This window comes from Herpailurus yagouaroundi, unplaced genomic scaffold (assembly GCF_014898765.1).
Source record: "Herpailurus yagouaroundi ecotype Mexico unplaced genomic scaffold, PumYag 194, whole genome shotgun sequence".
NCBI classification, from domain to species: domain Eukaryota; kingdom Metazoa; phylum Chordata; class Mammalia; order Carnivora; family Felidae; genus Herpailurus; species Herpailurus yagouaroundi.
The window spans coordinates 6,808,280-6,833,273 of NW_024412425.1; the positions used below are offsets into that span (position 1 = coordinate 6,808,280).

At 40.1% G+C, this 24,994-nt stretch overlaps 1 protein-coding gene and 1 pseudogene across 3 annotated transcripts in view; both read right to left on the reverse strand.

Moving 5' to 3' along the window:
- Window positions 1–4,026: 4,026 nt before the first annotated feature.
- Window positions 4,027–4,524, reverse strand: LOC121011640 (60S ribosomal protein L23-like; annotated as a pseudogene).
- Window positions 4,525–9,120: 4,596 nt separating this feature from the next.
- ZNF507 (zinc finger protein 507) overlaps window positions 9,121–24,994 on the reverse strand; it is a 47,442-nt gene continuing 31,568 nt past the window's right edge. For all 3 annotated transcript variants that reach the window (XM_040446267.1, XM_040446268.1, XM_040446269.1), the window contains 2 exons: window positions 13,067–13,201; window positions 9,121–12,951 (listed from right to left, as the gene is read on the reverse strand). In XM_040446267.1, the coding sequence (XP_040302201.1) occupies window positions 12,576–12,951; window positions 13,067–13,201 (511 nt within the window). In that variant the 3' untranslated portion in view covers window positions 9,121–12,575. The remainder of the gene's footprint in view (window positions 12,952–13,066; window positions 13,202–24,994) is intronic.

A 24,994-nucleotide genomic window follows, 5' to 3' on the forward strand; every position in this document is an offset into this window, starting at 1 on the left:
CCCAACATGGGGCTCAAACTCACGACTCTGAGATCAAGACCTGAGCTGAGGTCGAGTTGAACTCTTAATCGACTGAGCCACCCCGTATCCTATCAGGTGCCCCGAGGTAATGCTATTTGTGAGGTGGGACAGTTGTATCAGGGGTTTATTGGCTGTTTGTGTTTCTTTTTCTATGATTTGTCTTTTTGTGTTCTTTGACCAGTCATGGATTTAATCTTGATGTGAAGGGAGTATTTACAGATTATAGAAATGAACTTTTGGTCACATACCCTGCAGAGGTTTCCTCCTTATTGTATGCCTCGTCAGGTGTCTTTTGTTATGTAGCAGTTTTTCCATTTTTATATTGTCAAATCTGTCACCTTTCCCTTTATAGCTTCTGGGTTTTTCCATCATGCTTAGGAAAACCTTTCTCACTGCAAGATTGAAAATGTTAAAAATACTTTCTTCCAGTTTTTAAAAATATGGCATCTTTTTAATATGGGGTGAGATGGCGGTCTGATATAATTTCTTTCTGGCTGGTTGGTCAGCTATTTCCCCATTATTCTTCGAATTACCTGTATCACATACTAATTCCTGTATGTATATGGCCTGTTTGTTAACTATTATGTTTAAGTGACTTTAAAAAGGAACTCTGTGTAACAGTTCCACATATTTGTAACTACTGTTTCTTTATAGAAAGCCTTTCATACTTGCGAGAACAAGTGCCCCCTTTATTATATTTCTTTTCTTTTTAAAAAATTTTTTTAAAAAAATCTTTATTTATTTTTGAGAGAGAGACAGAGTGTGAGCAGGGGAGGAGCAGAGAGAGAGGGAGACCCAGAATCCGAAGCAGGCTCCAGGCTCTGAGCTGTCAGCACAGAGCCTGATGCGGGGCTTGAACTCACGAGCTGTGAGATCATGACCTGAGCCAAAGCCGGACGCTCAACCGACTGAGTCACCCAGGCGCCCCAAGTATATTTCTTTTAAACACATGTCAGGGCATCTGGGTGGCTCAGTTAGGTAAGCATCCGACTCTTGATTTTGACACAGGTCATGATCTCACGGTTCATGGGTTCGAGCCCTGCATCGGGTTCTGTGCTTGTCAGCCCAGAGCCTGCTGGGGATTCAATCTCTCCCTCTCTTTCTCTGCCTCTCCTCTGCTCTTTCTCTCTCAAAAATAAACACTTCTTAAAAAGTCACGTTTTGGCAAGTTTTACATATCTGTTGGCTCAGATGAACTCCAGCCATTTATCAGTTTCCAACAAAGAACCTATGGAGGTTTTTACTAGAATTGTATAAAATTGATAGGAACGTTTGGGCAAAGTGAGATCTTTTTAACACTGGGTATGCTATTATAGGAACACCTATTCATTTGGAGACAGTTTGGCCAACCACATATGTTTTTCTAACAGTGCTCTCATGCACTTCGTGTTTTTCCCTCTTTTGTCCACAAGGGTTAGCTTTTCACGTGTCTTGATAAAGGAGCAGACTTTTGCTCGCATACCTTCATCAGATAAAAAAGTTTGTCCTCTTTGTGTCAGTGTATACACATACATATATTTAACTGAGGTAAATACAAAGGGAAGTCCTAATATGTTCTGTCTGCATTCCACTGGATTATTCTATACACCCCTTATGTACAACCCACACCAGAGGCTGCAGACAGGCTGTGCCTGCAGCATCCTTTGGAGCCTGGCTCGGTGTGCTTCGTCTTAGGGCACCTGTGCCGAGTCAAGGGTCCACTTCCTCAGTGCACACAGATCATTACAGAGTTGCACAGGCATTGACGTTACACTGGAGTCCTTCCCTGTGAGATTCTTTAAAAAAGGCATTATGAAATATTGTTATTGTTGATTTTTTTTTTCTTCCTTTGATCAACTTTGTATTAGATTTGTAGTGGTTTACATAGTGGAATTCAGGGGTGCTTGGCTGGCTCAGTTGGTAAACTATATCACTTGATCTCAGGGTCATGAGTTCAAGCCCTGCATTGGGTGTGGAGCCTACTTAAAATTAAATTAGATCAAATTAAAAATGGTGAAATTCATAGGCAGATTAGCTAGGTGCACAATTATCTGACTTTTAAAGTTACCGGTATTTTTTTTTTTTTATGTTGATTTTTGAGAGAGAGAGCATGAGCAGGGGAGGGAGCAGAGAGAGGGAGGGAGACACAGAATCTGAAGCAGGCTTCAGGCTCTGAGCTGTCAGCAACAGAGGCCAACGCAGGGGTCAAATGCACGAGCTGTAAGATCATGACCTGAGCCGAAGTTGGACGTTTAACCGACTGAGCCACCCAGGCGTCCCTAAACTTAAAAGTGTTTAAGCATTACCGATTTGGTTTCATTTGCCTTAATACCTGATACTCTTAGCTCTACTTGTCTGTTATTCCTACCTACACCCCCCTTTTTTTTTAAGTTTCTTTTGAAAGAGAGAGAGAAAGAGCATTTATAAGCAGGGGAAAGGCGGAGAGAGGGAGAGAGAATTCCAAGCAGTCTTCTAGCTGTCAGTGCATAGCCCGACCTGGGGCTCAATCCCACGAACCGTGAGATCATGATCTGAGCCGAAATCAAGAGTCGGACGCTTAACCGACTGAGCCGCCCAGGGTCCCCCATCCCCTTACACCTTCTTTTCTAATTTCCATGGTTAGAATAATGTCGTACTTGTATATTTCAAATGAGGACATGAATAGTCAAGTTATTCAATTAAAGCAGATGGTGATGCTTTATCACATAAGCTTCTTGCCAAATGTGATGATTCCTAGATGTTGGCTGTTCTAGTCCAGTGGCCTTGGCTGGTCTTTCCAGTTTGTTCCTTTGGACTGCTCTAATGTCATCCCCTGCAACAGGCGTAACACAACAGGTGTCTAAAACTCCTAGAAGTACACATTTCCTACCAACAGATGCCAAAGCGTATTGTCTGGCTTGGGAGTTCTGTTTTTTTCTGTAGGAAGAAGTAGGAGTTTGAGCCAGAAATGTATATGTTTCTAACACTCTCAAACTAAGATATTTTATCCTGCCTTAAATTGTGGCTAATCTAGCACTGGGTTGGATTTTCATGAAGTGTTCTTCTGCGACCCTCCTGGGTCCCCCCCATGAATATTGGTAAGTCAGCTCAAAGGACTCCTTTATGCATAAGAATTCACAGGTGGGACTGTCAGCCAGGACCACTGGAACCCCAGCAGCTGTGTAGACTGTACTGGGTGGATTCAGTGCTTTTGTGATCCCCACATGATGGAAGAGCAGATAAAGCCATCTTGGAGAGGGTTTTTAATCAAAATCTCTTGACTACCTTTTGCATTTTTAGTCTGGACCAGAAACCAGAAAGCTGAGTTGGTTGTAGTATCTTACTCTCCCCACAACTATCATCAACCAGGTCATTTACATAAGAGCATGCATTCTCCGTGGTAATATCCACCCCCCACCCCCACCCCCAATGGGGAGGCAATTGGTCTGGGTAGGGGTTGAAAAAAAAATCCTACTCTTTTTATGTATCAAGCACAGATATACAGTATATCTAAGGTATTCAAATTTCAGGGGTTGGGGGGCTGATTAAGAAAACCATAATAGGGCTCCTTAGGGTGGTAATAATGAAAAAAAAAAAAAGGTTCAAACACTGGTATGGATTAAGTTTTGGTGGCTGGAGCGCTACCCACACCCTGGAGATACACTTTCCCCCTCTTTATTTGTTTTGAGAGAGAGCGAGGAAGGGGGAGAGAGGGGGTAGAGAGAATCCCAAGCAGGCTCCTTGTCCGCTCAGAGTCTGATGCAGGGCTCTGTCCCATGACACTGGGATCAGGACCCGAGCTGAAACCAAAGTTAGATGCTCAACCGACTGAGCCACCCAGGAGCCCCGCTGTGCTTTTCCCTTTAATGGATTTTTTTTTTTTTTTTGGCGCGGGGGGGGGGGGGGGGGGGAGCAAATAATTTAAAATTTTTATCAAATTAAAAAAATTTTTTTTTGTTTTTGAGAGACAGACAGAAACAGAGCACAAGCAGGGAAGGGGCAGAGGGAGAGGGAGACACAGAACCTGAAGCGGGCCCGTGAGATCATGACCTAACATGAAGTTGGACGCTTCACCGACTGAGCCACCCATGCGCCCCATTAAAAAAAATGTTTTAATACACCAAAAAATCGTGCAATGCTGCCAGCATTGGATGCAATCCTGGCCCACAAGTCTTCACGGTCCTTTGCAGCTGGTCCTGTGATAGCAGAACCCTTCATTTTGTCTTTGTTGTTTACTATGATCTCTGTGATATCCTTAGAGAAACATGCCATCTTTTCTCCGGTATGACTCTCGTCGAATTAACCACCACCGGATGTACCTTCTTCCTGAGCTCTGGCTTGCCTTTCTTCACTGTGGCCATCACCGTGTCCCCCACAGCAGCAGCAGGAAGTCTGTTCAGTCGCCCCTTGATCCCCCATCACAGAGATGACACACAGATTTTTGGCTCCTGTGCTGTCAGCACAGTTGATATCGCCTCCTACTGGAAGACCCGGGGAAGCTCGGAATTTCCCACCAGACCACCCACCACGTCCGCGTTTTGACATCTTGAACGCTGGACTATCTTTTAGATGTGACGTGACCTGTCTACAATATCCTAGGGACTGGGAAATAGGTTTTGACTTTTTTGGCGTCTTTGGAGGGATCGGATGTTTTGAGTGCTCTTCCTCAAGACACAAGCCAGCATGGTTCTTCGGTTCCTTCCAAGGTTGTAACAAGAACAAGGTTGTCACAGAACGCATCAACTGAAGCAACCGCTGCTGAGCCCCTAGACGGCCAGGCCCTATATACACATGGTTATGAACTTTCACAGCAACCCCACAGGGCTTACGTATTACCATCTGTTCTACCGAAGAAGAAACGGAGTCTCAAAAATGCTTGAATGCCTTACTCAGGATCACGTGGCTTGGAACCAAGCATGGTCCAGAACTCTCAGGACTTGACGAAGTGTTTTGTAGACCATCTCATTTAATCCCCACAACTCTATGAGGTAGGTATTACTGTCAGCTTTACAGGTCAGGGAAAAAAAGGAATAATTGAACTTAAAAGACACTCAAAAGGGTAAAGCCAGACTGTATTCCAAACCACCCGAGGTAGCAGTACCCACTTCGTGGGCAGCCCTGGGGCGCTGTCTCTTAGACATTCCTCTGCTTGTCGCAGATGGGATGTGGTGACTGCTTTCCCATTAGGAAGATTCCTACTTGTGTTTTCTTCCCACTGCTACAAAGTTCCGTTTTAAAAATTGCCAGGCAGTACGCTGGAGCCTCTGAATCAGCAGTTGCACACTGAGCCCAAGGTGGGCACAGATTCCGAAAAGCCCTAGATTTCTTGACCTCTACGGTGATTCTCCGCACGGGCCCCAGTATCACCATTGTAGACAGACACTACCTCACCGTGTTCTCCTGCTTCCCAGTGGAGAAGGGCTTAAAAACATGAAGGTAACCTTGAAACCACTGGTTTATTTAATTATTCCAGCATAACTTTTTTTGTGCATTAGCTGCAGAAGATCAGAAATAAATACAGCTTAAGGTTTGAGCCACGTCCTGCTGTACTTTTTCTCATAAGCCTGAAATAGAATTTTCTAACACCTTTTGTGGCTGGAAATACTGAATTTAAATAGGGCTGGAGATATAAACAGAAAGCAAGATGTGGATCGATGTGCCTATTTCAGTAAAAGGCAGCCACGTTGTTTCTGAAATACAGATACCAGAATTGATAAAATGACAAGTAGAAAATACAGAAATCTGGAGATGTGCACTGTAGTGACAATGAGCCTTTAAATAACATGGTTCGGTACTAATAAAAGACCTGAAAAATGAACAACTTTATTTTGCTGAGGGTCTCTTCAGGTCACAATTTTTAAGATTAATAATTTAAAAAGCCATTTCATTATTATTTGATACCAATGGTGATGACATGGGCAAGTATCCTTTGTCTTTAAAAAAATTAAAAAAAAAATTTTTTTTAACGTTGATTTTTGAGACAGAGAGAGACAGAGCATGAACGGGGGAGGGTCAGAGAGAGAGGGAGACACAGAATCTGAAACAGGCTCCAGGCTCCGAGCAGTCAGCACAGAGCCCGACGCGGGGCTCGAACTCACATACCGCGAGATCGTGACCTGAGCCGAAGTCGGACGCTTAACTGACTGAGCCAACCAGGCGCCCCCCAAAAATTTTTTTTATGTTTATTTACTTCTGAGAGAGAGAGAGAGAGAGAGAGAAAGAGAACAAGCGGGAGAGGCAGATAGACACAGAATCTGAAGCAGGCTCCAGGTTCTGAGCTGACAGCACAGAGACCGACACGGGCTCAAACCCATGTACCGTGAGATCATGACGTGAACCAAAGTCAGACGCTCAACCGACTGAGCCACCCAGGCACGCCTCCTTTTTCTTTTCTGAAGAAAGGATAAAACCGAGGAATCGGAAAGATGGAATGGTTGAGTCTCAGCTTATGGTCAAGGATTCATTATTTTCGGATTTGTGTATCTCAAACTCCAGCTACCTATGTAATGTCCTTCCCAAACAAAGGCCCCACGTACCTCAGTATTACCCTAGAAGCTTCTGTCATACATCCAGTTTTGCCAACTTTTACAGGATGGTGCCTTTACTATCTGCATTCAGCGACACTTGGCATAAACGTGGCTGGGTTAGGAAGCAAAAAGACACCAGCATTTGCTAATTTTGTCATATACATCTAAGAATTTATAGGAGATGCCTAAAATTAAACTCTTTAATTCCAGAGAAGATCTACTATGATCTACTTTTGTAAGGCAAACAAGTGAACATGATTACCCATTACTGGAAGAAATAACTCAGTAAATGAGAAAATCAAGTAGGTCATCATCTCACAAACACTTCATGGTTCGATGAGAAAACGAGACACAGCACATTAATGTGCCATCACAAAAGTGGGGTCGAGTCCCCCAACACAATATACAAAGAAGTGGATTCTGCTGCACAGGTAGGACTCTGGCAATGGCTCAAGCACCTTACAGTCATTTGGACCCTGAGATATAAACCAAAACACATGACCTGAGTAAGCCTGTCATATGGCCCCAGTTAAAAACTTTTCAAAGAATTTACGGGGCCGAAAATGTTCATTTTATGTCTTTGCTGACAGATCTGGAGGACATGTAGGTCAAAAAGTACTGTTGACTGTTTCTTCACTTGGCCGGTTTAGTCAATAGATCTACACGAAAGCCAACTACCACCTCCGTGAATCTGGCTTTTATCCGTTACAAAGCGGTGCATCAAAGACTCTTTTCTGTGTGTCCGGGATTACTGAAGTCAGTTGTCACCCCAGTTGAGTGGATTAGCTGCCATGGTTGCCGTGCACCGCAGTGAGACATGTCCCTGGAACTGCCACACTATCGGCAGTGGTGCCCACGGCACCGAAAGGGCGAGGCAGGGAGGGCACCAGCGACACCGCAAGGTTGGCAGGAGGAAAAGACAGTACTTTTTATAGCAGCATTATTTAATCGTGCACTGTTATTTTAAACAAATTGTGTTTGGCTTTAAAGAGCAGAGACGATGAAACAGGTTAAAGTCATAAATTATGGATAACGGCTGTGGAAAAACAGGAAGACTTTATAAAAAGTACGGGGGGAGAAATAATACAACTTAGCTAGAAAACAGTGCTATAAAAAGCTTTCTTTATAAAAAGCTTTTTTCTTTCTGGTAGCTTTAAAGCACGGATCACACCATTATTCCTCCAGGTCAGCGGTCAGCAGACAGACATTTTCTATGGAACTATTTACTATCAAACAAACAGTAAGTAATCTGGGCTTTGTGGGCCATCCGGTCTCTGTCACCACTGCTCAATGCTGCTGTTGTACCTTGAAGATAACCACATGCAACATGTAAACCAATAAATACAGCTATATTCCAAGAAAACTTTATTATTATCATTAATGTTTATTTTTGAGAGCAAGAGAGCGAGAGTGTGAGCAGGGGAGGGGCGGAGAGACAGGGAGACAGAATCCAAAGCAGGCTCCAGGCTCTGAGCTGTCAGCGCAGAGCCTGACGCAGGGCTCGAACTCACGGACCGTGAGATCATGACCTGAGCCGAAGTCAGACACTTAACCGACCGAGCCACCCAGGTGCCCCCCAATAAAACTTTATTTACTGGTTTTTACCAGTGGCAGGCTTGAACTGAAGCAAGGGATGTAGTTTACTAATCCCTCTTCTAGACTAGCACCGTCCAGCAGAAACATTACTTTAGCCACCTGCGTAATTAAAATTCTTCTAGTAGCTACATTGGGAAAAAAGTGAATTTTAATAGTACGTTTTATTTAACCCCAAATATCATTTCAACATGTAATTAATATAAAACTATTAATAAGATACTTCACTTTTTGTTCTAAGCCTTCAAAACGGTCGTGCATTGTATACTCACTGCATGCCAGTCGTATCTCAAGTGCTCACTGGAAACAGCGGCTAACCAACTGCAGCCGATGTTCTAGAAGTTCCATGATGGGATTTCTACAACTAACCTGGAGTTTAGTGACAAAGTGTTGGCATTTGGGTCTTAAAAGATAGGGGGTATAATTACGTTGCCTCTAGGGAGACAGGACAGCGGATAATAGGGGTTGGGAAGAAACACTTGGCCTCTCGACTCTAAGCTGAGGTGGCCCAGGATAACCAGACCAATGACACAGTGAGACGATGTCAGCTTTACCTCTCAATGCAGCCAACAAAGCTAACTGGAGAACGTATCTGATGTAGACCACAAAACGATCAGGTGTGAACACATGATTGTCGTTTTGGGCCTTCCGTAAAGAATGCTAATTGTCATGAATACAGCTAGTCTCCAGCACTGTCACTGTAGAACTGAGAGCACAGAAAAATGCGATTCGGGAGAGAAAATGAAGAACCGAGTAGTAAGGGCAAAAAGCTTCAAAACCAGAGTGAATGTTTACAGTGATTAAAACAATCTAAATACTTTTTCAGTCATCTCTGTGTAACAGAGTTGCATGCTAGCCAGCAATAGCTGAAGAAGTCACCAAAGGGTAATCAGAAGCCATAATCGTAAGTCCAACCCTTGGGAAGCTCTTCAGTATTTAAACCCCACTTTCCAAGTGACCAAATCAACATTTCCAAGATAAAAATGATAAAAACCTTTGGCGATAAAACTTCAGAGGCGAGTGTTTTTAACAAAAAATTTATTACCAAAATACAATATTAAAGTCAATACATGACAAACTCCTGTAAAGCAAAATAAATTATTCTAACATTGTACAGTATTTCCAAAGGTAGTTAAAGAAGCACTATAGACCTTGCTTCACTGTTTGTTGAACAGATGAACTGTTCTACCATGAACACGATCCTAGAGTTTTAGGCTTTAAGGCATGCAGCTCGATGTGCAGGATAATTTTACAAAATGCAAATCATCCTATTTTAATAAGATACAGTGTCAGAATTAACTGTAGTCTTTACATGTCAGTGTTCCAGAAATTTTTAGACTTTGGCTATAGAAGCAATGCCATAGTGTTACACAATACTTATTTCTTAAAAAAATACATGTATTCATGTCCATGAATATCAAACTCAAATTTCTATTAAATATATTTTATAGAATATTACTTAGAGCACCTTGCTGTACAATAAAAAAAGATTAAATAAGTGTCTATGAAAACTAAAAATATAATAAGTCTCAATAGAGAAGACTGCTTGTCTTTGTCAAGCCAAGTACATTGTGGGAAGATACAATGTAAACATGGGTGCCCACCATCTGCTTTGTGAGAAAAGACAGAGAAAATAATAATGAAGCAACCAACAGCTACCTCGAATAGGATGAGAGGATCTAGAACAAAAGCTTCTGCCAGTGTCGTTGCAACGCACTGGCTGCGCACAGAACTAACGTCTAGGGATCCACTGGAGTACAGGCATGGGACTGTTAGAACGCTGGGGACACCAACCACATTCTGGACTAGTAGTGAGTGAGAGAAAATGTTGACCCTTGGAAAGTATTACTTGTGATGATCAGAACGCAATGCACCGTCTTCCGCCCTCCCCGCCTTTGCCTTATCCAGTCAGTTTCTTTTAAAACTAGTTTTACTATCAAATCTTACAACTGGTAGGTGTTCAGAGTGGGAAACAAATACTATGATCTTTATATGGCAAATGACCTAGTACCACTAAATAGTTATTCCTATGAAGGGAGTTCCTGATGATTATTCCAATACCTATCTCTTTTACAATTAACATTGCATACTCAGCCTTCATTATTACTTTTAGAAACACTCAATTGTTCTTGGTGGAGACGCGGTTAACTTCAAGCTCGCCACAAAATGGTCACAGGAAGGTACAGAACACCCATGGCATATGGTTCTTCCCAAAGCCCCACAGAAAGCTTTTGAGGGCATTTTAGGCCAGAGTCAGATGAGCGTTGAAAGGTTTGGAACTTCTGGGTGAATCTTTTCCCACGAGCTAGGGAAATTTTAAATTCATGATTCCAAATGGAAAATTTAAGTAACAATCAACAGAAATGGGTTAGGAAACTGAAGGTTATTTAAAAACTCACTATGAATGCTTTTGGGATTTTTTTTTTTTTTTTGGTTATTAGTATTTTCCAAACGATTACATGAAATTAAAACCAAGGAACCTTTATAAAACAAAATTCTGCTAATAAGGGTTGTTAATTTTCAGAATGAGCGGTAAGAATGGAACCATTTAAAATATTTACTTAAACGTGAAATGAAATAGAATTGTCTTTTAATTCTGAAAACAGGAGAAAATGACCATAAATCCACATGCAGTGAATTTGGATAATATATATAATTGGTATATATAAATTCATTTTATGTTTTTAAAAACCACCTATCAGAACCGGATTAACTCTCATAAATAAAGCTACCTAAATCAAACAGCTGGCAATTACAATCGATTCTGTTTGTTTAAATATCATCATCAAAATAAGATGTAGAAAAAAACTGAACAATGTTTCAAGATGGCCTGGCCCCAAGTAATAGTTCCTGATGCTATCTTAAAAATATTAATTCATTCAGTCCATACCTGGACTTGGGGAAGGGAATTCTTTCCTAAAATGTGTCTACAGAGTAATCAATGTCTTCTAAACTTATCAGACTCACAGCCTCAGCTCTAGAACATGTTAGAGATCAAGTTCAGAAAGAGCACCATGAAGATAGTGCACTGCTCGGTGCACCAGCCTTTGACTTGTATGCAGAATTTACTTCAACAAAACAACACAAAAATAAATGATCAGTACTACAGAAGCAAAACCAAAACCACCCCTGTTCTCTTCACTTTGAAATACATTATAATACAAAATGTGTAATTAATGAGAAGATTACATGTATTTGATGGCGAGTTTTAATGCAAAAGCACTTGTAGTTGGTTGTCCATATGTCCTATTGCACACTAACAAAATGGAACATCCTAGATAGGAGAAACCCTGTAGACTTGCGCCAAATCGCCTGTTATTAAAAGTTTTATAAACAACCTGAATTTTTACTATAGTTTAGCCACATTTGATTATACCTCTTATGCTAAGTATAACTAGATTAATAAACTCCAGGCAGTAAAATCTTCAATAGCAGTACTCATTTTAAGGAGCCTCTGAATTTCACCTCTTGTCCCTCAAATGATTTTTATTTAAGAGTTCCAAAGATTTCCGAGGTCTGATGATCAAATGCCAATCTTCACACTTGGCTGCTTGAACAGACCTTTGAGATGAGACACTTGGTCTAGTTCACAAGAGAGGGTCAGCCTGTGTAACTACGGAGAAAAGTGCGGTGTTCTGTCAAACCTGGAAAGGGCCTCTGGGAAGGGCGCTGTGCTAAATGAGTCCCCGTTTTCATACACCTTGCGATTTGGTTTGAGGCTGGTGGGAATTCACCTATTTTCTCCTTTGCCCACAAGACATTCACTGTAAATTTAAGACAACAATTTACTTCTTAAATGCCTATTTACAATCTAGATTTGGATTCAGAGGTCTCTTTCTGTTTTAGGGAGAAATATATCCTAGATTGAGTATATGATTCATTCCTATCGATTTGGGAAAAGACTTGGGTAGATCATTTCACAGCCCTCTGGTGATCTTTTCCTTGTTGACTCTGCTGGTCACAGTGAAAAGCCCTCAGAGAGCTGCCTCCCGCCCCTCATGAGCGGCCCGGCCCTCCACAGCTGGCGTGTCCGAGTTCACAACAAAGAGAACTAAGCTCTGCTTAAGATGTGACACCTTTGGAACAAGAAGTTTTAGAAGTTCCGGAAAAGCTGTTTAACTCTTTTGTTTGCATTTCTACACTACATTAAGCTTTGAATAATAAATACACCCACCACTAAGCAGAGGTGACAGGGCAAACACAGGGTTACATTTTTGCTTCCTCCTCAACCTACCTTCCCTCACTCACGATACTTGAATAGCATTCCCACTTATCCATTTGGAGTTCTTTTTATTACACTGCAAATTTGATTCCAAAGTCACATCTGTCTTTTCCTCAAAACAAACAAACAAGCAAACAAAAACCCCACACCAACAATTTCTTCTGTGTCTAGTAAGTTATTTGATAGCGCAAAGGTGAACCTGTGGTTTAAAGGGTTTCTCTTCTACCGTGTCCCTCTTCAAGGAGTTATTCAATCTAATTTGTGTTTAGAGTTGTGTTGTGGTCCTTACTTAGGATGATGTTTACAATCTCACCCTCATGCTCTTTCATATGATCCAAGAGATTTTCTTTGCTAGTAGATTCAAAACCGCAAATACAACAACAGAAGAGTAAAACACAATACTCCATGCCAGGAGGGGCCAAACTGGAGTTTTTTTCTAAACTGTATGAGGTATTACTCGTAGGGCTCAGTTTCTCGTTGTCGTTGGAACCTACAACTTCGCCGGGGGCCTGGGAAATCAGCTCTGAGGCTGACACCAAGTTTTCAGAACTTCCAGTGACAGGATCGGCTCGATCGGCTCTGTCCTCACTGCTGTTTAAGAGCATCTTTCCAGGGGATCTCCCCAGAACTCTTAAAAACAAAAACAGAACACACCACACCTTGAGTTGGTTATCATGTAAGCCTGGCAGATTCAACCCTCACTTTGGTTTACATACAGCAACAAGGAAAGGGACAGGATAAATACCTGCCACTCTGTGAAATGGCATCATTGATAGCCTTGTTTACTTGTTCGTAGTTGTAATTCTGGTCACTTGCATGCTTCCACATGTGAGACTTCAAAGAAGGAGGATGGCTGCACACGTACCCACACAGAGAACATCTGAAAGACACGAGTGAGTCAGAACCATCCCCAGCATCAGTTAAAGACAATTAAGGAATTCCTTCCCTGAAGCCTTATGAGACATGGTATTTCACTAAGCTTAAGATGTTACTGATTGTAAGTGACATATTGATTTCAGAGGCTAACGTGTCCTAGAACAGATATCCTACAATCGATAAAATTAGGGATTTTATATTGTAAAAAAATTATTAGAATCATGACAAACATCCCAGATTACTTTGGCTATTACAGTATTTGGAAAGATTTCTAACATACTAACATACAAAATCTTTGCTCTGAATTATTTAACCACACACAGAAAGAAAAAAACACAAAGTCGATACTCTCTATACCACTCTATTTCTCAAGAAAGCAAAAAGGAATTAGATAATTTTAACAAGAACTCTGCTTGTTTACAGATCCACACAAAATGGAAGTCGTAGTCCTGAAAAGCATCAACAATTTAAGTTTCATAAATAAAATGGATAATTAATCATCTTAAAAACGTTTTCTATTCAAAATAACATTTTGTTCCCACATAATTGGCTACACTTGGTAAAATCTGAACTGAATGAAACATTTAAAAACAAGTAAAAAAAGGAACAGACTCTCTTTTTGAATAGACTCTTCCAGAACGCTTGTAGGTTTATGCCCCCTTTCTCCAGCACCCAGTTGCCCATCTTAGTAACGTCTTGCATCAGCGTGGAGTATTTGATACAAATGGTGAACCAATATGGGAACATCATCCATCATTAACAAGTCTACAGTTTACACTAGGGTTCACTGTTTGTGTTACACGGTTCTCGGTGTTCTGACAAGTGCATAATGTCACGTATCCACCATGATAAATCATGAAGAGTAATTCCTCTGCTTGAAATATCCTCGGCGCTCTGCGTGTTCACCCCTCCCAATCCCTGAATCCCTGGCAACCACTGATCCTTTGCCTCTTCCAGAATGTCCCATAGATGGAATCATACAGTATGTAGTTTTTCTAGAAAGGTTTCTCTCATTTAACCATACACATTTAAAGTTCCTCATCTCTTTTCATGGCCCAATAGCTCTTTTCTTATCGCCAAATAATACCCCACTGTCCAGATGTACCACAATTTGTTTATCCATTCACCTACTGAAGGATATCTTGGCTGCTTCCCCATTTTGGCAATTACGAATAAAGTTGCTATAAATATATACATGCAGGTTTTTGTATGGATAGGAGTTTTCATCTTTTGGGTAAATACCTAGGAGCAGAACTGCTGAATTGTATGATAAAATTATATTTATCTTTTTGGACAACTGCAAATGTTTTTAAAGATTTTATTTTTAAGTAATCTCTACACCCAACTCAGGGCTCGAACTCACGACTCTGAGATCAAGAGTCTCAAGCTCTAATGAATGACCGAGCCGGGTGCCCTGTAAATACTTAAGTAGAAGCCTAACAAATCAGGTAGCTTACTTGAACCCTTCACAGTAAGAGACACAGTGACTGATAATGAAGCACAAAGAAAATAAAAAGCACAATAGGGAATAAATAAGACAACTAAATACGGCAAGGACTAAATTCTTCCTCTAACCCACCTTCCGCTTTACGGTGGGTTCAGCAGTGTTATCTTTTAATACAGGTCCTGAGACATCAGATCCAAGGCCAGGGAAGGGCCTTTTACCTCAGCAAACACCAAGCTACTTAAGGGCAATAAATGTGCATTTCTTAGAAGAATTTCCATAAATTCAAACATAAAGAAGATATACGATTTTCATTAATACACAGACAAATGCATCACACCCATAAGCCTGAAAGATGAGTAAGTCTGATAATGCCATTTCTGTACAGGTGTGAAGAAGCGGAAACGCACAGATGGCGTGCAGAGTACAAACTCTGGAGAGCAACCTGGTAGCATCTGTTAAAGCTGAAGAGGCACACACCTGTGACCCTGGATTTTAGTTCTAGGCGGCTACGTGTTCACAAGGACACATATACAAGAAGCCTCACTGTAGCCATGAACATTAAAAAAAAAAAGACAAAAAAGGATGCAACTCACAACCACTGTTTTGCCACAGCACAGTGGAAATAAAATGGTTTATTTTCATATAATGGAACATTATGCTCTGCTTAAAATAAAAGAACTGGATGTACACTTATTACCATGAACTGATGTCAATAATGGTCAGTGAGGGGCGCCTGGCTGGCGCAGTCGGTTAAGCGTCCGACTTCAGCCAGGTCACGATCTCGCAGTCCGTGAGTTTGAGCCCCGCGTCAGGCTCTGGGCTGATGGCTCAGAGCCTGGAGCCTGTTTCCCATTCTGTGTCTCCCTCTCTCTCTGCCCCTCCCCCGTTCATGCTCTGTCTCTCTCTGTCCCAAAAATAAATAAACGTTGAAAAAAAAAGAAGTTTTAATAATGGTCAGTGAGAAGAAAAAGTTAAAAAAAAAGATTTCTTTGGTGTATCATTTAAATAAACTGTTAAAACATCAAACCAGTATATATTATTAATACATACATACATGTGTAAACACACACACACATAATAAAGTTTTAAAAAACGGTAGGAAATGATATATATTAGCATCAGCACAACAGGAAGGAAGGGCAGAACAAGTTTTAGCTGTCCCCGTTTTATTTCTTCAAAATGTGGTAAAATGTTTGAAATGTTTTATTATTGGAAATATTTTTAAGACCGTTATCCCATTCTCTTCAAGGCTTTGTAGCCTGGGGGCGCCTGGGTGGCTCAGTCGGTTGAGTGAATTCGGTTCAGGTCATGATCTCGTGGTTTTTGAGTCCAAGCCCTGCGTCGGGCTCTGTGCTGACAGCTCAGAGCCTGGAGCCTGCTTCGGATTCTGTTGTCTCCCTCTCTCTCTCTCTGCCCCTCCCCCATTCGTGCACATACTCTCTCTCTCGCTCCCAGAAATAACAAATAAATAAACATGAAAAAATCATTAAAAAGAAAGACTTTATAGCTTGCATAATAATTTTATTACTGGCCACACACAGAAAACTAATTTTAATTCATTTTATTTTGCCCATTTATATATATCTTTGGACCCATCCATCTCAATAAATCTGTTTCACTAACATCTAGAAAAGGGCCAGCAGTTGGTGATCACACCCCCCTCCATGCCATTCAGCTCAGTGTCCTTATGCGACTGCACTAGTTACACCATGTGATGAATGTGCTGAGTCCCTGGCTCAAGCGTTTCTGCCCTGGTCCCTTGAGAGCAGAGACTGCCCTTCGGGGCGCCTGGGTGGCTCAGTCGGTTGAGTGTCCGACTTTGGCTCAGGTCACGATCTCACGGTGAGTTCGAGCCCCACGTCGGGCTCTGTGCTGACAGCTCAGAGCCTGGAGCCTGCTTCAGATTCCTTGTCTCCCTCTCTCTCTCTTGCCCCTCCCCCACCCCCACTCATGCTCTGTCTCTCTCTGTCAAAAAATAAATAAACGTTAAAAAAAATTTTTTTTTTTTTTTTTAAAGAAAGTAGAGACTGCCCTGCACCACAGTGGCCTGGCACTCAGGTCTACACTGAGCAAGTAGGAGTGAATAGTCAAGGCCAACAGATGCCATTCGTTCCTTCCCCCTCAGGACTTTCACCAAGTACAATGCCTTCATACATGTCAAACACCTACGTGGTAACTGATAATACGAACACCTTTATGTTTATATTAAAGAAAGGAGAAATATAAACTCTTGACTCTTCAGATTACTTTGGATTCAGGATCTGCCCTGAAACCTCACTGGAAAACTCTGTACCCGGAATGAACCACACAATGCTGCACATCAAAGCGTCCTCTGAATGGAAAGTCAGGCTTATGCAATGAGAATTTCATACTTCTGAGAAAAATGGGTCAAAAAACAAATGTCAGAAATTGCAAATTTATCCCACGGAACATCTCCATTATTACTCAAAACTTTTCAAAGTAAGAGTAAATTGTTCAATTAAATAATTATCTTTTTTTTTTTTAAAGCAAACTAACTTCAGAATAGTTTTAGAGTTTTATAAAAAAAGTTGGGCTTCTCCTATTATTAAAATCTTTTATTGCTAAAGTATAGCTATCATAAACAAGGAGCCAAAGTTGATACGTTATTATTAACTAAAGTCCATACTTTATTCAGGTTTCCTTTGTTTTGTCCTTCAATTCTAGTCATCACATATCCTTAGGATCTTCTAGACTTTAACGTTTCTCTGACTTTCTTTGTTTTTAATGACTTGACAGATTTGAAGAACACTGGCCAGGTATTTTGTAGAATGTCCCTCAATTTGGGTATGTCTGAGGTTTTTCTCAGTTTAGGCTAGGGTAATGGGCTCCTGGGAGGAAGACCCCAGAGATACAGTGCCATCCTAGAGCCTCGGCACAGAATACCGTCGCAACACGACTTAGCGCCATTGATGCTGATCTTGAGATCGAGTTTCTCCACAGGGAAGTTACACTTTCTTATCCCCTGTTTCCACACTGTATATACTTTGGAAGAAAGTTACCACCTACTGACAGTAGAGTTATCTACAAAAATCACTGGGAAGTCTGCAAAGGGATTTCCTCTATTCTCACCCATTTATTATTCAATCATTAATGTCAGTATGGACTCCTGGATATGTATTTTACACTTTCGGATATAATTTAATACTACATTATTTATCTTATTGCGGAGGTTACTGAGGGCTCCTCCAGGTCCCATGTCCTGCTGACATACTCCCATCTTTTGTTTGTTGAGCACTTTCCTTACTTTCTGGCACCGTAAGATGTTCCAGGTTCACTTATTTACCTAGAGATCAATCATTTCTCTAAGCCATTTCTCTTGTTACTTTTATTAGTATTAGAAACCAAGATTTAGGTGCTGAATGAATTGCTTTATTTCTATAAATAATTTAGTTTCCGGATTTCAAAAATTCACTGTAGGAAATTAGAAATCTACAAAGAAAACAAAAATCACCTATAACCTAACCACTAGATGTAACCAATATTATCATTTTGATGTTTATTTCCCAGTCCTTTTTTTTTAATGTTTACTTATTTATTTTGAGAGAGAGGGAGAGAGGGGGAGAGTGAGAGAGGGGGAGAGAGAGAGCGAGAGAGGAAGGACACACGCATAGGGGAGGGGCAGAGAGAAAAGGGACAGAATCCCAAGCAGGTTCCATGCTATCTACCGACATAGAGCCTGACACGGTTCTCGATCTCACAAACTGTAAGATCATGGCCTGAGCCGAGATCAGAAGTTGGACATTTAACTGACCGAGCCAACCAGGTGCCCCTTTCCCAGTCTTAAAATGCATATATTTATAAAACTGTGATCATGCAAGTTGACTATTTTGTTAATATTCCCCGATGTAACTTAAATTTTCCATGATAAAATATTTTACAGCTGCCCACAATTCTATTCCTGGAAGCAATTGGTGACATTCAATGCACAATTCCCTATAATTTTATGCAAAAAAAAAATATATATATATAATTCTAAACATGACAATCAGGAACTTCTGGTTTCTGGTTTAGCATATAAGACTGGAAATTGCCACTCAGTCCTAACAAGTAAAACACTGAACACGCTGAAAGGTCAACAACCCATCTTAGATCTGTAAGAAAACCGAGGTTACAGGACACACCCCTGCACCCCAAACTGGAAAGGCCTTTTACTCCTAAAGGAAGTAGGGCCGGAACAGGGCGACCTGAACAGTAATTGATGATTTGCTGGCAGCTAAGTGTAGACAATTAGGGGAAGTAAACATGTGAAGGGAGGAGCACCTGGGTGCTGGCTCAGCTGGTTGAGCATCCAACTCTTGATTTTGGCTCAGGTCACGATCCCAGGATTGTGAGATCGAGCCCTGTGTTGGGCTCCACGCTGAGCATGGAACCTGCCTTGGAGTCTCATTCTCACTCTCATTCTCTCTCTTTCTCCCTCCCTCTCCCTCCCCCTCTGCCACTCTCCCCTGCTCTAAATTAAAAAAATAAAAATTAAAAAATGTGAAGGGATGCAATCATAGAGGATCCTCCACACTTCTCTGAGTTTATCTCCTATAGTTCTACCAAATTCTTACTGAATGTTGGAGAAAAATCCAGGTGGAGGGATAAAACAACCACTTTGAAATACGCTACAGCATTCTGTCTTTAACAAGGTCTACCCCTAGGACAAACATTTAACCAGAGCCTAACCTGCTGGAGTTTATTGGAGCCTCACCGACCTGAAGAAAAGGAAATGCCCAATTCCAGCCCATTCCAGCTGTCTTGTCTCACCAAAGGGATGGGGGACTCAGTAGCACAAGTAAAAGTCAGTCTAGAGGCACAGACTCACTACAATGTTGAGACCTACTAATCACAGGACAGTAGACTACTTGCTCTCCCCTCACAGGTTACCCACTACTAAAGTGCTATTCACAGCAGTGCCTTTTACCTAATACATCATGCCTGGCTATCAAGAAAAAATTACAAGATACATTAAAAGGTAAAAACCAAACTTTAAAGAGAGACAGCAAGCATCAGAACAAGACTCACATGTGGTAGGATATTGGAATGATCAGATTGGTGATATAAAACAACTAAGATTAGTATGCAAAGAGTGCTAATGAATAAAACACACAGTGTGCAATAACAGATGGGTAATGAAAACAGAGATGGAAAGTCTAACAAAGAACCAAAAAAAAAAATGCTAGAGATAAAAAAATATGTAACAGAAATGAAAAGTGCCTTTAATGGTCTTATTAGTAGACTGGACTTGACTGAAGAAAGAATTTCTGAGCTTGACGTTATCTCCATAGAAATCTCCAAAACTGGAAAGCAAACAGAAAAAAGACTGGAATACAAAATTTACAACCCAAAGGGGCATAACATACGTGTAACAGGAAGAAGAAAAGAGAAGGAACAGAAGAAATATTTGAAAGAACAATTACTGGAAATTTCCCCCAATTAGTGTCAGATACCGAACTACAGGTCCCGTGAAGCCCAGAAAACACCAAGCAGAATAAATGGCAGAAAAACTACACCTAGACATTATCATTTTTGAACTACAAAAAATAGAAGAAAAAGAAAAAAATCCTGAAAGAAGCCAGAGGGGGAAAATACTTTAGATAATGGAGCAGAAAGAATTACATCTGACTTCTCAGAAACCAGGCAAGCAAGAAAGAGTAAAATATTTCAAGTATGAAGGGAAAAAAACAACCAACCTAGAATCTGCAGCCAGTAAAACTATTCTTCTAAAGTAAAGCAGAAATAAAGACTTTTTCAGACAAACAAACAACCTGAAACAATTTATTGCCAGTAGACCTGTCTTGCAAAAAATGTTAGAAGTAGTTTAGAAAGAAAAATGATATAGGTCAGAAACCTGGATATAGATAAAGAAAGAGCATCAGAGAAGGCATGAGAAGATTAAAAAAGAAAAACTTTCTTCTTATTCTTAACTGATCTAAGAAATACAAGTTTGTTTAAAATAACAGCAACAATGTATCTGATTACTGATTACCTACGCTCATGTATGTGTACACACACACACACACACACTTATGTTTAAATGAAATTAACGGCAGAAATGATACAAGGGATGGTAGAGAAAAATTAGGATTATTTTAATATAAGGTACTTGTACTACCCATGAAGCTGGTATAATGTTATTTGAATGTGGATCTGAACTAGTTGTAAATGTACATTCCAAACTCTAGGGAAACCACCAAGAAAAGAAGTGTAACTGATCCGCTGAGAAAGGAAAGAAAATGAAATCATATAACATGCTCAATTAAAACCACAAAAGGCAGAAAAAGAGCAGAAGAGAAAAACAGGAACAAAGAATGAGGGAAAGAAACAGAAAATAGTATCAAATATGGTAGATACAAATTCAACTGTATCAATAATAATTCTGAATGTCAGTAGTCTTACAACACCAATTAAAAGACAGAAGTTGAAGTGGATTAAAAACAAGAACTACATGCTATCTATAAGAAACTCATTTTAAATATAAATACACATAGAGATGAAAAGTAGATGGACGGAGATACATATACCACACTAATATTAATCAAAAGAAAGCAAGAGTAGCTATATTAATTTTAGACTAGGCAGACTTCAGAGTATGGAAAGTGATCAAGGAAAAAGAGGGCCATTACATAATGACAAATGGGTCAATTCTCCAAGACAGATGATACTTAACACGAATGTGTCAAACAACAAAGGATAAAACTATATGAGGCATAAATAAACTGACAGAACTGCAAGGAGAAACAGATGAATCCATTATTGTAGCTGGAGACTTAAACACCTCTCTATCATAAATAGACAGATCCAGCAGACATAACTGAACTCAACACCACCATCAATTAGCTGGATATAACTGACAACTGTAGACTACTTCACCCAACAACAGAATACACATGGAATGTTCATGAAGAAATACCATATTTTGGGCTGTAACACAGCTGAACAAATTTAACAGAAGAAAAACCATGCAATGTCTGTTCTCAAATCACAATGGAATTAAGGTAGAACAACACAGATAGTAGAAAATCTCAAAATACTTGGCGATTAAACAAATACTTACAAATAACACATGGGTCAAAGGAGAAATATGAAGAAAAATTTTACTGTATTTTGAACTAATGAAAAAACAACCCGTCAAAATGTATGGAATGCAGCAAAAGCAGTACTTGAAGGGAAGTTTACAGAACTGAATGCATATATTAGAAAAGAAGGAATACCTAAAAATCAGTCACTAAGTTTTCACCTGAGGAAAGAAACTAGGGGGAAAAAAGAGCATATTAAATCCAAGTAAGTAGGAAAAAAAAGAAATAATAAAAAGAGCAGAAATCAATGAAACTGAAATCAGGAAGTCAAGAAATCAATTGAGAATATCAAGAAAACCAAAAGCTGATTCTTTGAAAAGATGGATGATATCAATAAGCCAGTAAGTAACTAGGCTACTTCACAAGGAAGAGAGGACACAACTACAGATCTCACAGACATTAGAAGGGTATTCAAGGAATAAGTGAACCGTGCTATGCCCATAAATTTGATAACCCAGGTAAAACAGACCAATTCTTTGAAAGACACAATCTGTTAAAACTCACACAAGAACAATCTGAAGAGGTTCTGTATCTATTAAAAAATTAAATCAATAATTTGGAGCACCTGGCTGGCTCAGTTAGTAGAGCACATGACTCTTTTTTTTTTTAATTTTTTTTCAACGTTTTTTATTTATTTTTTGGGACAGAGACAGAGCATGAACGGGGGAGGGGCAGAGAGAGAGGGAGACACAGAATCGGAAACAGGCTCCAGGCTCCAAGCCATCAGCCCAGAGCCCGATGCAGGGCTCGAACTCACGGACCGCGAGATCGTGACCTGGCTGAAGTCGGACACTTAACCGACTGCGCCACCCAGGTGCCCCAAGCACATGACTCTTAATCTCAGGGTCATGAGTTCAAGCCCTGCACTGGGCATGGAGCCTACTTAAAAATAAATAAAATAAAAAAAAAAAAAAAAGAAATTAAATCCATAATTAATAATAACTCTTCCAAAACAGAAAGCACCATGTACAGATGGGATCACTGGTGAATTCTATCAAACATTTAGGAAGAAATTATACCAACTTTTTTTCTTTTAAAACAGGTTATTTATTTATTTATTTATTTAAAAAAAATTTTTTTAACGTTTATTCATTTTTGAGAGACAGAGAGAGACAGAGCATGAGCACGGAAGGGACAGAGAGAGGGAGACACAGAATCTGAAGCAGGTTTCAGGCTCCGAGCTGTCAGCACAGAGCCCGACGCGGGGCTTGAACTCACAAACTGTGAGATCATGACCGGAGCTGAAGTCGGATGCTCAACCGACTGAGCCACCCAGGCGCCCCTAAAACAGGTTTTTAATGTTTATTTATTTTTGAGAAAGACAGCATGAGTGGGAGAAGGGCAGAGAGAGAGGGAGACACAGAATCCAAAGCAGGCTCCAGGCTCTGAGCTGTCAGCACAGAGCCCGACGCGAGGCTCAAACTCATGAATTGCGAGATGACTGAGCCGAAGTTGGATGCCCAACTGACTGAGCCACCCAGGCGCCCTGAAATTATATCAATTCTTTACAATTTCTTTCAGAAGATAGAAGCAGAGCAAATACTTCCTACCTCATTCTATGAGGTCGGCATTACTCTTAATACCCAAACCAGACAAAGATATTATAAGAAAAAGCAAACAAAGCGATAGCCCGGTATCTCTCATGAACACAGATGCAACAATCCTCAACAAAGTATTAGCAAACTGAATTCAACAACGTGTAAAAAAAATATTCTAGACCACAACCAAGTGAGACTTATCCCAGCCATGCCAGCCTGATTCAGCATCTGAAAATCAATGTAATCTACCGTATTAACAAGTAAAGAAAAATCTTATGATTGTATCAATAGATGCTGACAAAGCATTGGACAAAATCCAATACTCATTCATGTTAAAAATTTTCAGCAAACTAGGAACTTCTTCAAATGAATAAAGAATATCCACAGTAAATATACAGCTAACATCATACTTGATGAGAAACTGGAAGCTTTCCTACTAAGTTTAGGAATAAGAGATGAATATCCCCTCTCACCACTCCTTTCCAACATTGTACTTGAAGTCCTAGTTAATGTAGTAAAAAAAAGAAATAAAAGATACACAGATTGGGAAAGAAAAAAACAAACTGTCTTGGCAGACGACATTATTGTCTATATAGAAAATCCAAAAGAACTGACAAACTCCTGGAACTAATAAACAATTAAAGCAAGATTGCAGGACACACGGTTAATATAAATAAAAGTCAATCACTTTTCCATATTCCTGTAATTAACAGGTGGTATTTGAAATTAAAAACACAATCCCATTTACATTACCACTCTCCAAATATAATACCTAATTTTAACAATATATATATAAAATCTGTATGAGGAAAACTACAAAACTGTGACAAAAGAAGTCAAAGAAGAACTAAATAAATGGAGATATTCTATATTAAGAAGACTCAATATTGTTGTCAGTTCTTTCTAACTTGATCTATATATTCAATGTGATCCCATTAAAAATCCCAGCAAGTTATTTTGTTGTTTTTGCCTCTCAAGTTTATATGGATAGGCAAAAGATCTAGAATAGCCAACACAATACTGAAGGAGAAGAACAAAGCTGAAGAAGTGACAATACACAGCTATGGAATCAGTAAAAAGATGAGTGGTCACCGGGAGTCTGGATGTGTGTATGGGAGGGATGAACAGGTAGAGCACAGGGGGTTTTGAGGGCTGTGAAACTACTCTGCATACCATATTACTACAATGGTGGATACATGCCATTATAAATTTGTCCAAACCCACAGAACGTACGGTACCCAGGGTGAACCCTCATGTAAACTATGGACTTTGGGTGATAATGATTCGTCAGTGCAGGTTCATCAACTGTAATGAGTATGCCACTCTGGTGGAGAATGCTGATAACGGAAGAGGCCATAAGCGAGTGGGGTAGGGAGTATATGGGAAGTCTTTGTACTTCTGCCCAATGCTGCAGTGAACCCAAACTGCTCTAAAAAAAATAAAGACTATTAAAAGTTGACAGTCATCTTACATAGTAAGAATTTTAGGCACTTAAAGCTTTTGATACAAAAGAGTCATTGAGAATACTGCCCATAAGCTCTAATGTTTGCAACAGTATATGTTCATTCTTTTGGAAGACACTTAGAGTAGAAATTAGGAAAAGAAACGAGTTATCAATGTTTTCAAAGGACTATCAGTGGAATATTTAAAGTGAATAGAAAATAGCCAGTTTCTTTGTATTCAAATTAGCTTGTATCTTCCAGTTCCAGGGAGTTTAAAAGAAAAAAAGT